The sequence below is a fragment of the Geotrypetes seraphini genome, chromosome 12 (assembly GCF_902459505.1).
Source record: "Geotrypetes seraphini chromosome 12, aGeoSer1.1, whole genome shotgun sequence".
Classification (NCBI taxonomy): Eukaryota; Metazoa; Chordata; class Amphibia; order Gymnophiona; family Dermophiidae; genus Geotrypetes; species Geotrypetes seraphini.
The window spans coordinates 104,603,313-104,622,311 of record NC_047095.1 but is presented as its reverse complement, the minus strand read 5'-3'; the positions used below and the strand labels follow the sequence as shown (position 1 = coordinate 104,622,311).

Below are 18,999 nucleotides of genomic sequence, written 5' to 3'. Positions count from 1 at the left end.
CCCATATAATTTATGTTGAGCCCCCTAAACTCTCCTCAAATCAATTATACCTACCTGTCTACTAGCCCTTTTGGCTGTAGGTGGTACCTATATGGCAGTTGTATAGTAGGGTTTTGGTGGCCTCACACTTTTCACCTCTTCCTCTCTATGGTTCAAAAGCCCAACCACTTGGCTACTTAAGACCTCTATGTAATGTTTTACTAGGCTTTCCCATACCTGGTTTTGCTGTTCTAGACACAGGTGTGTACTGATTCATTTTCACATGTTTGTGTGTTAGGAAGCATTTAGCGATCACTGGTGGAGTGTGGGAGGATATTACATAATCCTCCAGTGTTCCTCTGGTCAATTTGGATATGTTTTTGGCAGTTAGATGATTCTCAAATTGGTCTAGTTGAAATCATCTAATTTCCATCTAGGACATCCTGGAAAAGGTTTGATTATAGGTGCAGGATATCTAGGTCTAAGCCCACCTATTTCCCACCTATAGCATGACTCCCAATATGCCCATTTCTACCGTGAATGCAAAGTGACCACTTGGATGTTTTGATTAGTAAGATGTCCAAGTGCAAATTTTTGCGAGTTTTTGGGTGTCTAAGGTTCTTGATTATATGCCTGATAGTAACAGTAGATGACTGCAAAAAAAGTTAATTCAGTCTTCCCAACAGTCAAATTCATATTAATTCATGATTAAGCCAACAATGAATGTGATATAAAATGTTTGATCCTCATCTTTCTTTGCTATTTCTGGGCCAAATATCATATAAACCCATGAGGCACTGTCTTAACATTCCAACCACTGGAGCTAAAAACAACCCAATTTGAGGTTCAAAAATCAACTTTTATGTATATGTAATTTAAAAAAATCTGAAATTTGGTGCCACTTTCAAGTCATTTTTCTGTTTTAAAGATGAGTGCAATGGTGTGGTCTTTGCTCTTACAGTCCCAACTTCCTGTAGATCTGTCATTGAAGATGGAAGAATGAATTGAAAAAATAATGTATATTTATTTTCTTTGTGTCTTCCTTCTCCCCTTTCACTGGCTAGTTACATTATTTACTGGATTTTTTATACTGTACTGTATACTGCATTTCTAGAATGGAATCAGAGAAATTTATATGGCTGTTATAAAATAATTTTTCTAAGCTTCTTCAGGGAGTTGGTCTGTACTTTAAGGTTGTGTCCATCTGTCAGTGGGAGGAGATAGAGAGTGTTTTACCTTTAGAAATGGTTTATAATTAGTTCTACTTATAGTTATAAAGAAATGTTTATGTATGCTTGAAATTACCTGTTTTGCCTGGCACTACTTAAAATACACCACTCACTTCTTAGCTCCATCAATATCTGAGGAACCTACATTTTAAGAATGGTCTGGGGGAACAAATGTACCTGGATGAAAATGGAGATCTTGCCACTGGATACAATATTATGAATTTGATCTTTCTTCAAGATACAACATTGAAACATCAAATGGTTGGACGTTATAACCCTTATGCTCCCCCAGGGCAGGATTTCACCATTGATGAGAAGGCCATCGTGTGGGAGAGCTCATTCACCCAGGTTAGATTTAAGTGATGAGAGGTGCTGATCCAAACAGGTATCATGAAACTTGTCAAAAAATGGTCAAAAGAATGGTGTATTTTAGCTTCCAGATTATGTAAAGGTAATTTTAATTGGGGGTGCTGATCCCATTGTGTACATATAGTAATTAGTCAATTGGGGTTAATTGACACTAATTAGCTCTTACAGGCATGTCTGCCTACTTATTTGGAATAAACTCCTGGCTCATTTGAAATAGTAAGAAAGGGGAGGGGGATTAATATACTGCTTTTTCTCTGTGGTGCAAAGTGTTTTAGACAGGTACCTAATTTATACTTGGTGCAATGAAGTATTAAACAACATGCATTAGAAATGTTCAATTATTGATTACTATAACCTATCCTTATCTTCGTGAGCTCTAATTATTTTTAGATAATTTAAATAGTCTTTATACAGTAAATCTATCTAACTAAACATGAAATATGTTGTTACACATGATGACATTTTAAAAATAAATAAAAGGAGCATTTCTGAAACAACTGTCCAGTATCATATGAAGTTACATAACATGCTTTCTCAATCTTCAGAAACCTCCACAGTTCAGATGCACTCCAAGTTGCCATCCTGGTTATAGGAAATTAACCAGGGAAGGAGAACCCATCTGCTGCTATGACTGTATTCGGTGCGCAGATGGAGAGATCTCCAACCAAACTGGTGAGTAATATAAATAGTCATGGTGATAATTCAGGAACTGCCCTTTGTCTCTTTAAAAGTAAAATACCACAGGGTTGGACACCATACTGTAAAGGAAACGTGGTGGAATGAGGAAAACAAATGGGATACAGCACTGCCGGGGTACAAGCTCTATCGCCGGGATAGGTCAGGTCAGAAAGGAGGAGGAATAGCCCTATACGTAAAAGAAAGCATACAATCGACAAGAATGGACACAGCGGAGATGATCAACAAACTGGAATCGCTATGGGTTAAAATACCGGGTAGGAAAGGGCATGAAATAAAGATGGGCCTATATTATCGTCCACCCTGGCAAACCGGAGATAGCGATAAAGAAATGGATGCCGAGATGAAGCGAGAATGCAAAAGCGGTTACACAGTTGTTATGGGAGACTTCAACTATCCTGGGATAGACTGGAGTCTTGGAAGCTCAAGATGCGCTAGGGAGACAGAATTCCTGGAGGCTATACAAGATTGCTTCATGGAGCAGCTTGTTAGAGAACCGACGAGAGGAAATGCCACTCTGGATTTAATCCTAAAAGGACTAAGGGGTGCAAAGGAAGTGGAAGTAGTGGGACCGTTGGGAAACAGTGATCATAATATGATCAAGTTCAAGGTTGAAGTAGGCATACCAAACGGAAAGAGAACCATAGCGACATCTTTCAACTTCAGGAAAGGAAACTATGAAGCAATGAGGGAAATGGTAAGGAAGAAACTTAGGAACACTTCCAAAAAATGGCAAACAGTAGAACATGCCTGGTCTTTTTTCATAGACACAGTGAGCGAGGCACAAAATCTGCACATCCCCAGATTCAGAAAGGGGTGCAAAAAGGGTCGAACAAAAGACCCAGTATGGATGACTAAAATAGTGAAGGAAGCGATAGGCAATAAGAAAAATTCATTCAGGAAATGGAAAAAGGACAAAACTGAAGGGAACCATAAGGAGCACAGGAAGTATCAAAAAGAATGTCACCGTGTGGTTCGAAAAGCCAAAAGAGAGTATGAAGAGAGGTTAGCCAGGGAGGCACGAAATTTCAAACCGTTCTTCAGATATGTTAAAGGGAAACAGCCAGCTAGGGAGGAGGTGGGACCGCTGGACGAAGGAGACAGGAAGGGAGCGGTGAAGGAGGAGAAAGAAGTCGCAGAAAGACTCAACATGTTCTTCTCGTCTGTATTTACAAACGAAGACACAACCAACATACCGGAACCTGAACAAATCTTCAATGGAAATCAAGCAGAAAAATTAACATCCAAGTTTCAAGTTTTCAAGTTTTATTGATTTTGATATACCAACCATCAAATTAATATCTAGCTGGTTAACAATCGAATTAAAAAGATAGGGAAAACTAAGAAAAATAAAAATGTGTGAACATATAATAAAACAGACAAACAAACGAACAAACAATTACCAGACGTACTGGAATGTGAGGGTAGAATAATGGGATGGGTAAAGTTACATATTAAAGAAGGAGAAAGGAGATAGTAGGGGTTGGGTAGTACATAAAGGGAGGGGTTGCTTTGTCAAGGAGATTGTTGTGAAAAGGAAGAAAAAGAATAATAGTTCTAATGATTATTAAATGCATCACTGAATAGGAGAGTTTTAAGACCAGTCTTAAATTTGTCAAGTCGAAGTTCATCACGGAGATGCTGTGGTAGGGAGTTCCAAAGAGTAGGTGCAGTTACTGCGAAGTTTACTTTCCGTGTATAGTAGAAATCTTTTAAGGAGGGGATGAAAAGAAGTTTTTGGTCAGTTGATCTTAGTGTGCGTGGAGAACTTTGAGGTATAAGAAGTTTATCTAGGAACGAGGGCAGATGATAAAGTTTTATTTTAAAGGAAAGTAAGATGATTTTATAGGTGATGCGATGAGTGACAGGGAGCCAATGTTCTTTTTTTAAAAGAGGAGTGACATGGTCATATTTACCTATTTTATATATAAGTTTTATTGCAGTATTTTGTATTAGTTGTAGGCGTCTGATTTCTTTTTGAGGGAGACCATTAAGAAGTGAATTGCAGTAATCTAAATGGGAAATTACTAATGAATGAACTAGAATAATGATTGAACTGGTTTCTAGTACAGAAGTTAGAGATCGAATAATACATAATTTAAAAAAGCAGGTTTTAACAATTGAACTTATATGGTCATGAAAAGAGAGTTCCCTGTCAATAGTGACGCCTAAAAGTTTTATTTTGGTATCCATATGAATAGGTATTGATTTGATTGATATGTTGTCTAATAGGGATTCTGTGTTTTTGATAGAGAATAACATACCTCGGGATTTTTCTAGGTTAAGGGAGAGTTTATTTGTGAACAACCAGTCATATATGATGTCTAATTTGTTGTTGATGTCTTTTATTTCAGAAATATTTGAGGTGTTGATTGGGTGGAGAAGTTGTATGTCGTCGGCATATGCAAAGATTGTAAATCCAATGGATTGAGCTAATGTAAGAAGAGGTGATAGAAAAATGTTAAATAATAGTGGGGATAGAATAGAACCCTGGGGGACACCGTAAGATTGTGTTGTGGCAATAGAGGTAGCGTTGTTTACGCATACAATGTTGTGATGTTCATTAAAGAAAGATGTAAACCATAATAGAGCTGGACCCGAGATACCACAATCTTTAAGTCTGTTAAGAAGAAGAGAGTGGTCGATGGTGTCGAAAGCTGCTGCTATATCTAGAGAGATAAGAACAACAGATTTTTGATGATCATGGTAGTAATGAATGGTTGAAATAAGGCCCAGTAGTGATAATTCAGTAGAGTGGGATGAACGAAATCCAGTTTGACACGGATGTAAAGAATGGGTTTTTTCAATAAACTCTGAGAGTTGAGAATGAACGATTTTTTCGGTTAACTTAGAAATCATGGTCAGATTGGCGATAGGGCGGTAGTTTTTCGGTAAGGAGGGGTCTAAGTTGTGTTGTTTGAGCTTAGGGAAGATTAAGGCTGTTTTCCAAGCATGGGGAACGGCACAGTCAGTGAAAGATTTAGATATCATTTCTGAAATAAATGGACCGAAAAAAGAGAAAAATTTATTGAGAAGTGCAGGAGGAATACTTTCTAAGGGATTATTAGAAGTGTTTAAAGATTGTAAGATGCGATGAAGATTTGTTAATGATGGTATTTTAAAAATTGAAAATGTACTGAATGATAGTTGTGTGCAGTCAATAGAGCTTTGAGAGAAGGAATCTAGAAGGGTTGGTCCAAGGTAGGATCTAATATTTTTGATTTTGGATTGGAAAAAAGTAGATAGTTCGTCTGCAGTAGGTTGAATTGAGGGAGGCGGATTTCTTTTCTTGGAGTATTTGGAGAGTGATTGAGCTATGTTAAAAAGATTGGAAGAGTTACGGGCAGAGGTAATAAGTTTAGAGTAGTATTCCTTTTTTGTTAATTGGATGGTTTTTTTATAATAGAAGCTTTTTCTTTGTATATGATAAGAAAGCTATTGAGTTGTGTAGTGCGCCATTTATGTTCAATAGAACGAAGTTGTCTACGGAGTAAAGCTAAATTTTGGTTGAACCAGGGTTGTTGTTTTTTGTGACTTAGTTTTAAAGAAGAGTTTATTTCTACTTGAGGAGCCAAGGTATTCAACAGAGATTTGGTAGAGGTTTCCCAAAGTGAGGACTGTTCTGTAATAGAAAGAGTAGAGAAATCTTCCAAGTTCAAATTAAAGGTAGATTGGATAGCAGAAAAGGTTAAATCATTGGTCTTACGGATATTATATTTTTTCTGTTGTTGAGTTTGCATGATTGGTGTTGGAGCATCTAGGTGCCATGTAATTAGAGTGTGATCGGACCATGGTAGTGTAAAGAATTGAAAATTTTTGAAAAAATGTGTGAACTGGCTTGGGCAAAGAACCATATCTAAAATATTTCCTGCGGAATGGGTAGGTTTTGAAATGAGAGGAAATAATGCTAAATCAGAAAATAATGTTAATAGTTCTGAGGTATTGGGAAGATTGGGAGAGTTAAAGTGGATATTGAAGTCTCCTAGGATAATGGAGTCAGGATGGGAATGTAAAAGTCTGATATAGTAGAGATGAGAGAAAAGAGTGAGGGCTTTGATACTGGTGGGGGGAGAAGAGAGAGGAGAGAAGGGAAGCAGGAAGCAGAGGAGACAGGCAGCGTTGGTGCCGGGCACCGAAGCAAGCAGGAGTAGGAAGACAGTAGGCTCGGGGTAGCGGCGAGAGTTCGCTCCGCCCCCCCCAAGCGTCACAGGCAGCGCCGGACTCCCCCTTGAAAAGGGGAGGAGCCAACGGCGCCCAGCCGTTCGGCACGCGGCGAAGGCGCGCGGTAAAGGCGCTCGCCTTAGCGAGAGCGCCTTTGCGAAGGGCCTTGCAAGGGACGAGTGCTACTCTCAAGAACACCAGAGGAGAACAGACCGGTAAGGAACCGACAACCACAGAAGGTAAGGAAGAGACAGACACAAAAGAAACCAACCCGCACATACAATCAAGGTGAGGTAGAGCAGAGACAGCACACACGAGAGAGACAACAAGGCAAGCAACACAAGGAAGCAGCAGGCAAGGGACACAAGCACACAAAGGCACAGGCACTGTAACACAAACAGACTCACTCAAATAGGAAGCTTGCAGTCAGGAAGTCAGAAGGTAAGGGGGAGGTAGGATCAGTAGGAAAAAGAGCAGCAGTAGGTCACAACAAATCACTCAGACAACCCACGAGTGAAGCACGAAATGGAAGCCCAAGGAAGTCAGAAGATGAGCTTTCCTGTCTTCTGCATCGACTGCAATATGTATGACTACCTCCCTTCGGGGATCCAGGCATACATTTGCGATCGATGCATGGAGATGGATAGCTTGAAATGTCAGGTAAGACTATTGGAGGGAACAGTGATGGAACTCGAAGACAGAATCCGAGCACAAGGGAAGATTCTAGTGGAGTACAGCCCAAACGACGAGGTCAAGGATCTAGAAACGTTCATAGAGGAAGCCCATCAGCACCACGTAGAGATCCCAGGGCTGGAAAACTGTACTCAGGAAACACATGTGAGGAGAGAAGACATCCATGCAAACACGGAAGAAAACAAAGACGAGATAGGAGACAACCGCACAACAGGAGGAATAGTGAGAGCACAGGAAGATGTCCCCCCACCCAAAGAACAGGAAACAATTTCAAGAGTATCATTGGAGGAAGATGACTGGCCCTACTCCAAGGACGTGGACCTACGCCCCCCAAGGAACTCCCGAATAAAGAAGATGGGGATCATCGTAGGCGACTCCATTATACGACACGTGGACAGCCACACCGCAGGAGGAAGAGAGGACAGAGTCGTCACCTGTCTGCCTGGAGCAAGAGTAAAGGATGTGACCAGCAGGATCTCCAGGATCATAGATGGCGCACGGGGAGTGGACACCGCTGTGCTTATCCACGTGGGAACAAATGATGTGAGCGGGCGGAAGTATGACAGGGAAGAGATGAAGGGCCAGCTCCGCTCACTCGGAAGACAACTGAAGATCAGGGAGGTGAAGGTGGCCTTCTCTGAAATCCTCCCTGTACCAAGAGCAGATGGAAAGAGACAAGGGGAATTGCAAGTGATCAACGCCTGGATGAGACGATGGTGCGAAGACAAAGGCTTCGACTTCGTGCGCAACTGGACGGCGTTCTGGGGAAAAAGCAAGTACTACAGAAGGGATGGACTACACCTCAACAAGGAAGGAGCAAGAGTTTTGGCAGGCAACATGAAGAAAGCAATAGAGAAGGCTTTAAACTGAAGGACAGGGGAAAGCCGACAGTCGACAACCGGTCGATGGCACGGACAACAGGATGCCCCGACGTAGGAACAAAGGACTACTACTCATACACAAGAGAGGTCGACCTCACAGCCAACAAAGGAGAACAAGCAGGAAGGGACAACTCAGACACAGGAGGGGATGACCACACAGCAAACATGGGAGATAACACAGGAGCAGTAAAGGATACCGTAAATGAAACTGTAAGGACAGCCAAGAGTAGAAGGTCCAAAAAGGTAACACGAAGGGAACTTAGATGTATGTATACAAATGCTAGAAGTCTAGGAAACAAAATGGGAGAACTAGAGACGATAGCAAGACATGAGAACATGGATATCATTGGCATAACAGAAACATGGTGGAATGAAGAAAACAAATGGGACACAGTACTACAGGGATACAAACTATATAGAAGAGATCGAGAAGGGCAGAAAGGTGGAGGTATTGCCCTATATGTTAAGGAAGGAATAGATTCTGTTGGAATGATTACAACAGACAGGAAAGAGAAGCTGGAGTCCCTCTGGATCAAAATTCCTGGTCGCAATGGCGCAGATATAAAAATTGGCCTTTACTATCGTCCCCCAGGACAGGCGGAAGTCACTGACTCAGAAATGATGGAGGAAATCAAACAAGTATGCAAGACAGGCAATGTAGTTATATTGGGAGACTTCAATTTCCCAGGAATAGACTGGAAACTAGGAGCCTCCAACTGCGGCAAGGAGGCCAAGTTCCTGGAGGTGCTAGGGGATTGCTTCCTGGAGCAAATGGTAAAAGAGCCGACAAGAGGCGACGCCACCTTGGACTTGGTCCTAAATGGTCTCACTGGACCGATAACAGAAGTATAAGTCATGGTTCCACTGGGAACGAGTGATCACAATGTAATCAACTTTAAACTTGACATCGGGAAAGGGAAACATGTCAAAACCTTAACCACCACCTTAAACTTTAAAAAGGGTAAATACGATTGCATGAGAGCCATGGTAACAAAACGACTCGAGAAGATGGTGGACAAACTTGAAACAGTAGATCAGGCATGGTGCCTATTGAAAAATACAAGCACAAGCACAAGATCTCTACATTCCGAGGATTTCCAAAGATCGGAGAACTAAAGGCAAAGGAGAACCGGCATGGCTTACCATACAGGTGAAGGAAGCCATAAAGGTAAAGAAGGACTCTTTCAAAAAATGGAAATGCACGAAGACAACCGAAGCCTGGAACAAACATAAAGATGAACAGAAGAAATGTCACAAGGCGGTGAGGGAAGCAAAACAGGACTATGAGGAAAAAATAGCCCGGGAGGCCAAAAACTTCAAGCCCTTCTTTAGATACGTGAAAGGGAAAAAACCTGCAAAAGAGGCAGTGGGACCCCTGGACGACAAGGGAAGAAAAGGGTACATCAAGGAAGATAAACAAATCGCAGACAAACTAAATTCCTTCTTTGCATCCGTCTTTACGAAGGAGGACACCTCAACAATACCTGAAGAGGAGAAACTGTTTACAGGAGAAATAGAGGACAGCCTCACCACAGTCGAAGTGAACTTAGATCAGATATACTACCAGATCGACAAACTTAAAAGTGACAAATCCCCTGGACCGGATGAAATTCACCCGAGAGTCTTGAAGGAATTGAAGATTGAAATTGGAGAGTTATTGCAAAAACTTGCAAACCTGTCAATCAGAACTGGTCAGATACCAGACGACTGGAGGAAAGCGAACGTCACGCCAATTTTCAAAAAAGGATCGAGAGGAGAACCGGGCAACTATAGACCTGTGAGTCTTACGTCTGTCCCCGGCAAGATGATTGAATCACTGATCAAGGATAGCATAGTTCAGCACTTGGACACACACGACTTGATGAAACCCAGTCAACATGGATTCAGGAAAGGGAAATCGTGTCTGACGAATTTACTCCAATTCTTTGAGACCGTGAACAAGCAAATTGATAGTGGAAAGCCGGTGGACATAATATACTTGGACTTCCAGAAAGCATTTGACAAAGTTCCACACGAAAGACTTCTCAGGAAGCTACAAAGCCATGGCATAGAGGGAGATATACAAAGATGGATAGGCAAATGGCTGGAAAACCGAAAGCAGAGAGTGGGCATAAATGGGAAGTTCTCCGACTGGGAGAGAGTGACTAGTGGTGTGCCCCAGGGCTCGGTACTTGGGCCGATCCTTTTTAATATTTATATCAATGACCTGGAAAATGGAACATCCAGTGAGATCATCAAGTTTGCAGACGACACAAAACTCTGCCGGGCAATCAGATCGCAGGAGGACAGTGAGGAACTCCAGAGCGATTTGTGTCGGTTAGAAAAATGGGCGGAGAAATGGCAGATGAAGTTCAACGTGGAGAAATGCAAGGTAATGCATTTAGGCAGTAAAAATAAGGAATACGAGTACAGAATGTCAGGTGCAACTCTGGGGAAAAGTGAACAAGAAAGGGATCTGGGTGTACTGATAGATAGGACCCTGAAGCCGTCGGCACAATGCGCGGCAGCGGCAAATAAGGCAAATAGAATGTTGGGCATGATAAAGAAAGGAATCTCAAGTAGATCGGAGAAAGTTATAATGCCGCTTTATAGGGCAATGGTCAGACCCCACTTGGAATACTGCGTCCAACATTGGTCTCCCTACCTAAAGAAGGATATAAAACTGCTGGAGAGGGTGCAGAGACGAGCAACTAAACTAGTGAAGGGTATGGAGAAACTGGAATATGAGGATCGACTTAAAACACTGGGATTGTTCTCCCTTGAGAAAAGGAGACTGCGTGGGGATATGATCGAGACCTTCAAAATACTGAAAGGAATTGACAAAATAGAGCAGAGAAGATTATTTACAATGTCCAATTTGACACGGACAAGAGGACATGAAATGAAGCTAAGGGGGGGCAAGTTCAGGACTAATGTCAGGAAGTTCTGCTTCACACAGAGAGTGGTTGACATCTGGAATACTCTCCCAGGGGAGATTATTGCGGAATCGACAGTCCTAGGCTTCAAAAGCAAACTAGATGCATATCTCCTTGAGAGAGGCATATAAAGATATGGTTGGCTATAAAATAAGCCAGGTGAATACCTAGCAGGGCCTCCGCGTGTGCGGATCACCGGACTTGATGGACCGAAGGTCTGATCCGGAGATGGCGCTTCTTATGTTCTTATGTTCTTATGAAATTAAGGGGGAGAGAATGTTTTATTGAGAATTGTAGAGTTTCAACTGGGGCATAAGAGGTTATGTTGGAATGGTTTGGATGGAAAGAGATTGAGTTGAGATAAATGACTGCTAATCCTCCTCCTTTTTTATTTATGCGTGGTTAGAAGATTGTCTTGTAGTTAGGAGGGCAGGCTTGGGTTATGTATGCTTCCTCTCCTTCAGTTAGCCATATTTCAGTGAGACAAAGGATTTGAAGGTGATGTTGAGTAATGGTGTCATGTATCAAGTGGTGTTTGTTTTTTATGGATCGGACGTTTAACAGACCTATATTGAGTTTGGAGGAAGGATTATTAGGAGTGGGTTGATAAATAGGAGTAGAATCAGTGGGAATAGAAATGTAAGATCTAGGTTGGACTTTTAGTAATGAATGATAGGAGTCTTTCTTAGGAGGTCTATGGCCCAATATAATGGGAATGGAGGCCATTGATTTAGAGTAAATGTATTGATGAGTGGGGAGATTATTTTGGTAAAAAGTAAGAAAAGTGGAGAGTGAAGGTGTAATGAAATATAAAAGAAGTAAAATTTTAAAGAAGAAGCAGAGATTGAGTAATGTTTTAGTGGGGGTGGTAGCGAAAGCAAAATGAAATAGCGATAGAAGTAGACGCATGAAGGAGCGCATAAAGGAGCAGGACTTGCTCCTTAGGTGCGCTCCTTTGGCAAATAAGTAGCTGACACTACCGGTGGTGGTAAGTGGGCGGAGTCGCCGGCGCCGCCGCATAGCGGCGGCGGTCTGTTTGGAGAACGAGAGGGCCTGTCAAAGTCAAAGAGAGTAGACATTAGAAATTAGCAGGAAATTAAAGGACAAAAGAAGAGATGTAAGTGAATTATTGTTAAATGAAAAACAGATATAGTACCAATACTGAAGAGAGAACATACATGCAAAGTGAACAGTGAATATAAGTTAAAAACTAAAGCAATGTTAAATAAATATGACTAAACTTAACTGTAAAGGTGAAACGATTACATTGGATTAAAATAAACATTTAAAAAGGTTCTTAAAATAATAGTTCTTTAAAAACAAACAAAAACTAAAACAATCAAGAAGGTGAGCCCGGAGCAAAGAGTCTGGTGACGTTGTTAGGCAGAGTAAAGTAACTCAACAAGCATAGAAGACATAGAAATCCATGGAAGTGAGCCTTGATGATGTACACAGGCAGATAGAAAAACTTAAAACTGACAAATCCCCGGGTCCGGACGGAATCCATCCCAGGGTTCTGAAGGAATTAAAGGAGGAGATAGCGAAACTACTGCAGCAAATTTGCAACCTATCCTTGAAAACAGGCATGATCCCGGAGGATTGGAAGATAGCCAATGTCACGCCCATCTTTAAAAAGGGATCAAGAGGTGACCCGGGAAACTACAGACCAGTGAGTTTGACCTCGGTTCCGGGGAAACTGGCGGAAGCACTGATTAAAGAACACATCGATGAACATCTGGAAAGAAACGAACTTTTGAAAACAACCCAACATGGTTTCTGCAGGGGGAGATCGTGCCTAACGAACTTATTGCACTTCTTCGAAGGAATTAACAAACGGATGGACAGAGGAGACCCCATAGACATCATATACCTTGATTTCCAAAAAGCCTTTGACAAGGTGCCTCACGAACGTCTACTCCGGAAACTGAAGAACCATGGAGTAGACGGAGACGTACATAGATGGATCAGAAACTGGTTGGCGGGTAGGAAACAGAGGGTAGGGGTGAAAGGCCACTACTCGGACTGGATGAGGGTCACGAGTGGTGTTCCGCAGGGCTCAGTGCTCGGGCCGCTGCTATTTAATATATTCATAAATGATCTAGAAACAGGCACGAAGTGTGAGATAATAAAATTTGCGGACGATACAAAACTATTTAGTGGAGCTGGGACTAAAGAGGAATGTGAAGAATTGCAAAGGGACTTGAACAAATTGGGGGAATGGGCGGCGAGATGGCAGATGAAGTTCAACGTTGAGAAATGTAAAGTATTGCATGTTGGAAACAGAAACCCGAGGTACAACTATACGATGGGAGGGATATTATTGAATGAGAGTAACCAAGAAAGGGACTTGGGGGTAATGGTGGACATGACAATGAAGCCGACGGCACAATGCGCAACAGCCGCTAAGAAAGCAAATAGAATGCTAGGCATAATCAAGAAGGGTATTACAACAAGGACAAAAGAAGTTATCCTGCCATTGTATCGGGCGATGGTGCGCCCGCATCTGGAATACTGCGTCCAATATTGGTCTCCGTACCTTAGGAAGGATATGGCGTTACTCGAGAGGGTTCAGAGGAGAGCGACACGCTTGATAAAAGGGATGGAAAACCTCTCATACGCTGAGAGATTGGAGAAACTGGGTCTCTTTTCCCTGGAGAAGAGGAGACTTAGAGGGGATATGATAGAGACTTATAAGATCATGAAGGGCATAGAGAGAGTAGAGAAGGACAGATTCTTCAAACTTTTGAAAAATAAAAGAACAAGAGGACACTTGGAAAAGTTGAAAGGGGACAGATTTAAAACGAATGCTAGGAAGTTCTTCTTTACCCAACGAGTGGTGGACACCTGGAATGCGCTTCCAGAGGGCGTAATAGGGCAGAGTACAGTACAGGGGTTTAAGAAAGGATTGGACAATTTCCTGCTGGAAAAGGGGATAGAAGGGTATAGATAGAGGATTCTGCACAGGTCCTGGACCTGTTGGGCCGCCGCGTGTGCGGACTGCTGGGCACGATGGACCTCTGGTCTGACCCAGCAGAGGCATTGCTTATGTTCTTATGTTCTTATGAAGCTAAGTGGTGATGGTCTCAGGAGTAATTTAAGAAAATGTTTTTTATAGAAAGGGTAGTAGATACGTGAAATGGTCTACCCATGGAAGTGGAGGAGATGAAGACTGTATCTGAATTAAAGATAGCATGAAGCAGGCATGTGGGATCTCTTATGGAAAAGAAAAGATAATTGTTGCTAGGGAAAGGCAGACTGGATGGACCATTAGGACTTTAACGACTTTAACTGCTGTCATGTTTCTATTTTTCTATTAAAACTCAGGCTCAAGGCTTAGTCTAAGTACAGAGATACCTTGAAATAAAAAATACAGAAATCTTGTCGTATGAATATTATTTAGGGTCACACCATCTTCAAAATATTAAAAACATTATTGAATTGTTAAGATTATGCATTAAACATTCAACTTCAGTATATGTTGCTGAAGGAGGAGTTACATTCAGAGTTTGCATACATTGTATATCAATTTGGAATAGAGTGGTTTATACATCTTTAATAAAATGAAAAAAATAAAAATGAAACTGGCCCTGTCACAAACGGGCTTATAACCTAAAGATTTTCTCCCATTGCTGTTAAACTGATGGGGGACCTATTTACAAAAGTGAATTAACATGCCTTTTGAAAAACTAGATGCATTATATAAACTGGCTCAACTTTATTCACATGTTCATTCACCCCTTCAAAGTAATGGATATATAAGTACCTTTATTATTTTCATATCTTTATTTTTAATGTATATTTTCTGTAAACCGCTTAGAACTTAACGGATGTAGCGGTATATAAGAAATAAATTACATTACATTACATTAATGTGTTAGATTGGTGAAGCAAGATTTCTCTTAGCTAAATCCATGTAGGCTATCTATCATTAATCAATGCTTATGTACAAGTTCTTCCATTTTGTTCTTTATACTAGCTTCTACCAATTTGCCTGGCACCAATATCAGACTAATCATCTATAATTTTTCAGATCACCTCTGGAACCCTTTTTTTAAAAATGGTGTCAAATTGGTCACCCTTCTCTCTTCCAATACAGCACTCTGGGATGTATATCATCCAGTACAGGCACTTTGCTAATCTGAAGTTTGTCAAATTGACCCATTATATCTTCCAGTGTTTCAAAGATCTGATTCAGTTTCTATGGTTTATCAGCATTGACTACCATTTCTGGTACTTGTATCTGCCCTTTATCTTCCTCATTGAAAACAAATGCAAAATATTCATTTAATCTCTGACTATGGCCTTGTCTTCCTTGAGAACCCCTTCCTGCATTTCAGTTTCAGGGAATTCAAATATACAATCTTTTAGCTGTATTACCTGATTTAATTGGGGGGCTGTGCTTCTCCTCTCCAAATGTGGGTGGGCTTTTGGCTTCATTTCCTGGGTATTCTAAGTGCTGCTGCTCTCTGTTCTACCTCTTTGCCTTCCATTGCTAGGCTTGTGGAAACTAGCAACAAGTGTAGGCTGTTGACTCTTCCTGAGAGCTGTGGGCTTGTCTAAACTGGTTCCATGCTTGCATCATGGATTGACCTGCTCAGTAGTCCTACCTGCATCTTAGCTTCCTTGTTTTATGATTCCTACTGGGGCTGACTTTATCATACTGAACCCAGAGCTAGGAAAAGATAAATTGATACTAGGTTGCTTAAATACACTTTCCACAAGTTTCAGGTTTATTAGTTTCTTTATATATGTCCATCAAAGATATCTAAATGGTTTACAATAAGATAAATTATATAAAAAATAATAATTAATCAAAACCTTTTTTTAATTTTTTGTAAAAATTTAAAAAAGGGGTTGAAGAAAATACATAACTAACATGACCCATTAGGGAGATGGAAGGGGAATACAACATTACATTACATAAATAAAATAAATAAAAATGGGAAGGGATAAAGGGAAAAACCATCAGTAGAAAAATTGTTAGTCTTCCTCTTATGAAGAATTAAGTCTCAAATATTGAATGCATACTTGAATAGGAATGTTTTCAGTTGAGATTGAATCTTGTCAGGGAAGACTCTTGCCAGAGGTCTTGGGCCATTGCATTCCAAAGTGAAGGAGCCATGACTGAAAAAAATAAATTTACGAGTAGTATCATAAACAATCTGATGGATGAGGGGGATTATTAGCAAATTTGGGGAGTTAGATTTGAGTGTTCTCGGTGGTATGTATGGCATAAGAAATTTTTTTAAATAAAAGCTGCTCAAGTCTGGTTTTAAAGGTGGTAAGATTTTATAGATAATTTGATGCGGGATAATCAGCCAATGAGCATTTTAGAGAAGAGAAGTTACATGGTCAATATTTTTACTTTGTTTATGAATGTTATTGCTGTTTCCTATGTGTGTCCCTTTCTACCCCCTAACTCTGGGCTGTAGTATGGGATAATTTAGCCAGCCTTTCACATGTGACTGGTTTTTCTAAGTTTACACTGGAGCTCAAAGGGAAGCCCCTGCCACCAGCTAGAACCCCTGCAGCCAGCCTAGCATTGAATCAACCTGTTCTCCTTCCTAGGGTAATAAATAAAATTGGAAAGCTTGGGCAGAAGGCTAAAGCCCACTAGTAGTTGAGGAGACAGGGCAGAGGTAATGCCAGAATCTGCTTTGTCACCTTAGTCTTCCTTTCTTAAGCATGTTGAGAAAATCTGCTTTAAACCTCAAGCCTTGCTAAAGACAATGGAGGGGGACAAGCAAAGCTGACATGCCTCAGTTATACCATTCAGTTGCTAGGGGAAACTGAGCAATGCAGAAGCCTTACTAGATAATTTCTACTCAGCTAAGTTACCTAATGAGCCAGAGCAGCACAGAACTGGAGAGCTGAGACACCTCCCAGCCATGCAGGATGCTCAGGAAAGAAACTGGGTTCTTTAACCTGTGCCCTGTAACAGCTCTAACAGAAGGGAACAGGAAAGTCAGGAACATGGTTCCAAAAATGAAACTTTCCAGGGAGGAGGAGTTCTCATGTGCCTAACACACCCAGAGATACCACCATTAAAAGTTGGGTGGTCAGTATGAGTGAGAGAAGGGTTAAGTCTTCATCAATGGAATGGGAGGGGTTCAGGATTCAGATTGGGGGGAATGGTGGTATTTTTTATACAATGGTCTATGGTATATGCTTGAGGGTAGCACGAGTTGTTATACTACCTGCTTTTACATGCAGCTATGCTATTTGCAGCCATTAGAGTTAAATACAAGGTGGTAACTCAATGTGCAGGTCAAAGTCCTTCACTCTCTATGCAGTTAGAATCTTTGCTGAGTGGTGCAGGTTATAGGGCTCATGCTATTTAAGGGCACTTTAGTAAATAGACCTCATGATATATGTGAGGTAATAAGATGATAATGTTCTTTCTCAGATATGGACACCTGTACAACATGCCCGGATGATCAATGGTCAAATCAGAAAAGAGATGCCTGCATCCCAAAAGTGATAAATTTCCTGTCTTTTAAAGAACCTCTAGGGATTACTTTAACTTCCATTATCATGTTATTGCTTCTCATCACTGCTGTCATCTTGGGAATCTTTATTTATTACAGAGACACTCCCATAGTGAGAGCTAACAACCGACAACTCAGCTATATTCTCCTCGTTTCTCTCATACTCTGCTTCCTCTGTTCATTGTTATTCATTGGACATCCTGAAGATGTTACCTGCATTCTCAGACAGACTACATTTGGGATCACTTTCTCCATCATTCTCTCCTCTATACTGGCAAAAACATTCACTGTGGTCACAGCCTTCCATGCTACCAAACCTGGAAGCAAACTTCATAAATGGATGGGTTCTAAGGTTTCTAATTTTATAGTCATTTCCTGTTCCCTTATTCAAATAGTTCTGTGTCTTGCCTGGGTGTTCACTGCTCCCCCATTTGCATATCTTAATATGAGATCAGAAATTGGAACAATACTAATTGAATGTAATGAAGGGTCAGTAATCGCATTTTACTGTGTTCTGGGTTACCTGGGACTTCTAGCTTGTATCAGCTTCATCATAGCTTTCCTAGCAAGAAATCTACCTGACAGTTTCAATGAGGCCAAGTACATCACCTTCAGCATGCTGGTCTTTTGCAGTGTCTGGATCTCCTTCGTCCCAACATACTTGAGCAGCAAGGGCAAGTATACGGTGGCAGTGGAGATATTTGCTATTCTAATCTCCAACACTGGACTGTTAGGTTGTATTTTTTCCCCTAAATGCTATATTATTCTACTGAGGCCTGAAAGGAACAACAAGAAAAACCTAAGAAAAACGTAGGGTCCCTTTTATCAAACTGCATTAAATGCTATCACACACTTACTCCATTCTTTTACTAAGGTGCACTAACTGATTAGCACGTGCTAATCACTAAAATATCCATAGACTAACATGCATGGGTTAGCGTTTAGCATGCGCTAATCGGTTAGCGCACCTTAGTAAAAGAGGGCCTTAATATAGGTGAAAGAATTGATCAGAAAGTGCATTAATGCTTTTGTAGTAATTTGCCTGTCAACATGTACTAATCGAAGGTGGTGGGTCATGGGAAGGGAATGGGCATTCATGAACTTTATTCTTATTTGTTAACATGATTAATGTATTTAAATGTATGTATTTTAGTAATAATGATTGTATTATATATATACGATATATATATATATTGTGACCAGTCAGGCTCCGTGCATACCTTGGTCCCTGTGTTTTCATTAATACCCACCGGGGTATCCAGAAAGGAGCCCAGGTGAGATCAGGCTCAATTAGAGCAGGGCGTGGCTCCTCCTCATTAAAAGTCAGTAGTTTGCTCTTGGTGGAGGTGGTAAGAGGGAAGACAAAAGTATCTTCCCAAGTAGTGCATTTCTGGCAAGCTAGGGTAATGCCTTAGACCTGGGTGTGGTAGAAGCTGGGGTCCACACCACCTTTTGCAGCACAAGCCAGTTTGTGTCTGATAAAGCTGCAAGGGACGCCAAGAGGATTAGCCACTCCTTTTCCAAGCCTGAGCTAAACTACTGTTTGTTTGTTTTTTATTTTGTGGCTGGGTTCTTTTCCTGCTCCTAG

At 41.0% G+C, this 18,999-nt stretch overlaps 1 protein-coding gene across 1 annotated transcript; it reads left to right on the top strand.

Moving 5' to 3' along the window:
• The first annotated feature begins 1,379 nt into the window (after nt 1-1,379).
• LOC117346217 (vomeronasal type-2 receptor 26-like) lies at nt 1,380-18,225 on the top strand. The gene is made up of 3 exons (XM_033915620.1): nt 1,380-1,556; nt 2,123-2,249; nt 17,330-18,225. Exons 1-3 carry the CDS (start codon nt 1,380-1,382, stop codon nt 18,223-18,225), a joined length of 1,200 nt encoding a protein of 399 aa, XP_033771511.1.
• Nucleotides 18,226-18,999: the final 774 nt, after the last annotated feature.

What these genes read in the sequence shown, in the direction of transcription:
- LOC117346217 (XM_033915620.1), top strand. Translation starts at nt 1,380, where the DNA reads ATGTACCTGGATGAAAATGGAGATCTTGCCACTGGATACAATATTATG. An exon ending in GGGAGAGCTCATTCACCCAG is followed by an intron (nt 1,557 to 2,122) that starts GTTAGATTTAAG and finishes CTCAATCTTCAG; the next exon opens with AAACCTCCACAGTTCAGATG. An exon ending in AGAGATCTCCAACCAAACTG is followed by an intron (nt 2,250 to 17,329) that starts GTGAGTAATATA and finishes GTTCTTTCTCAG; the next exon opens with ATATGGACACCTGTACAACA.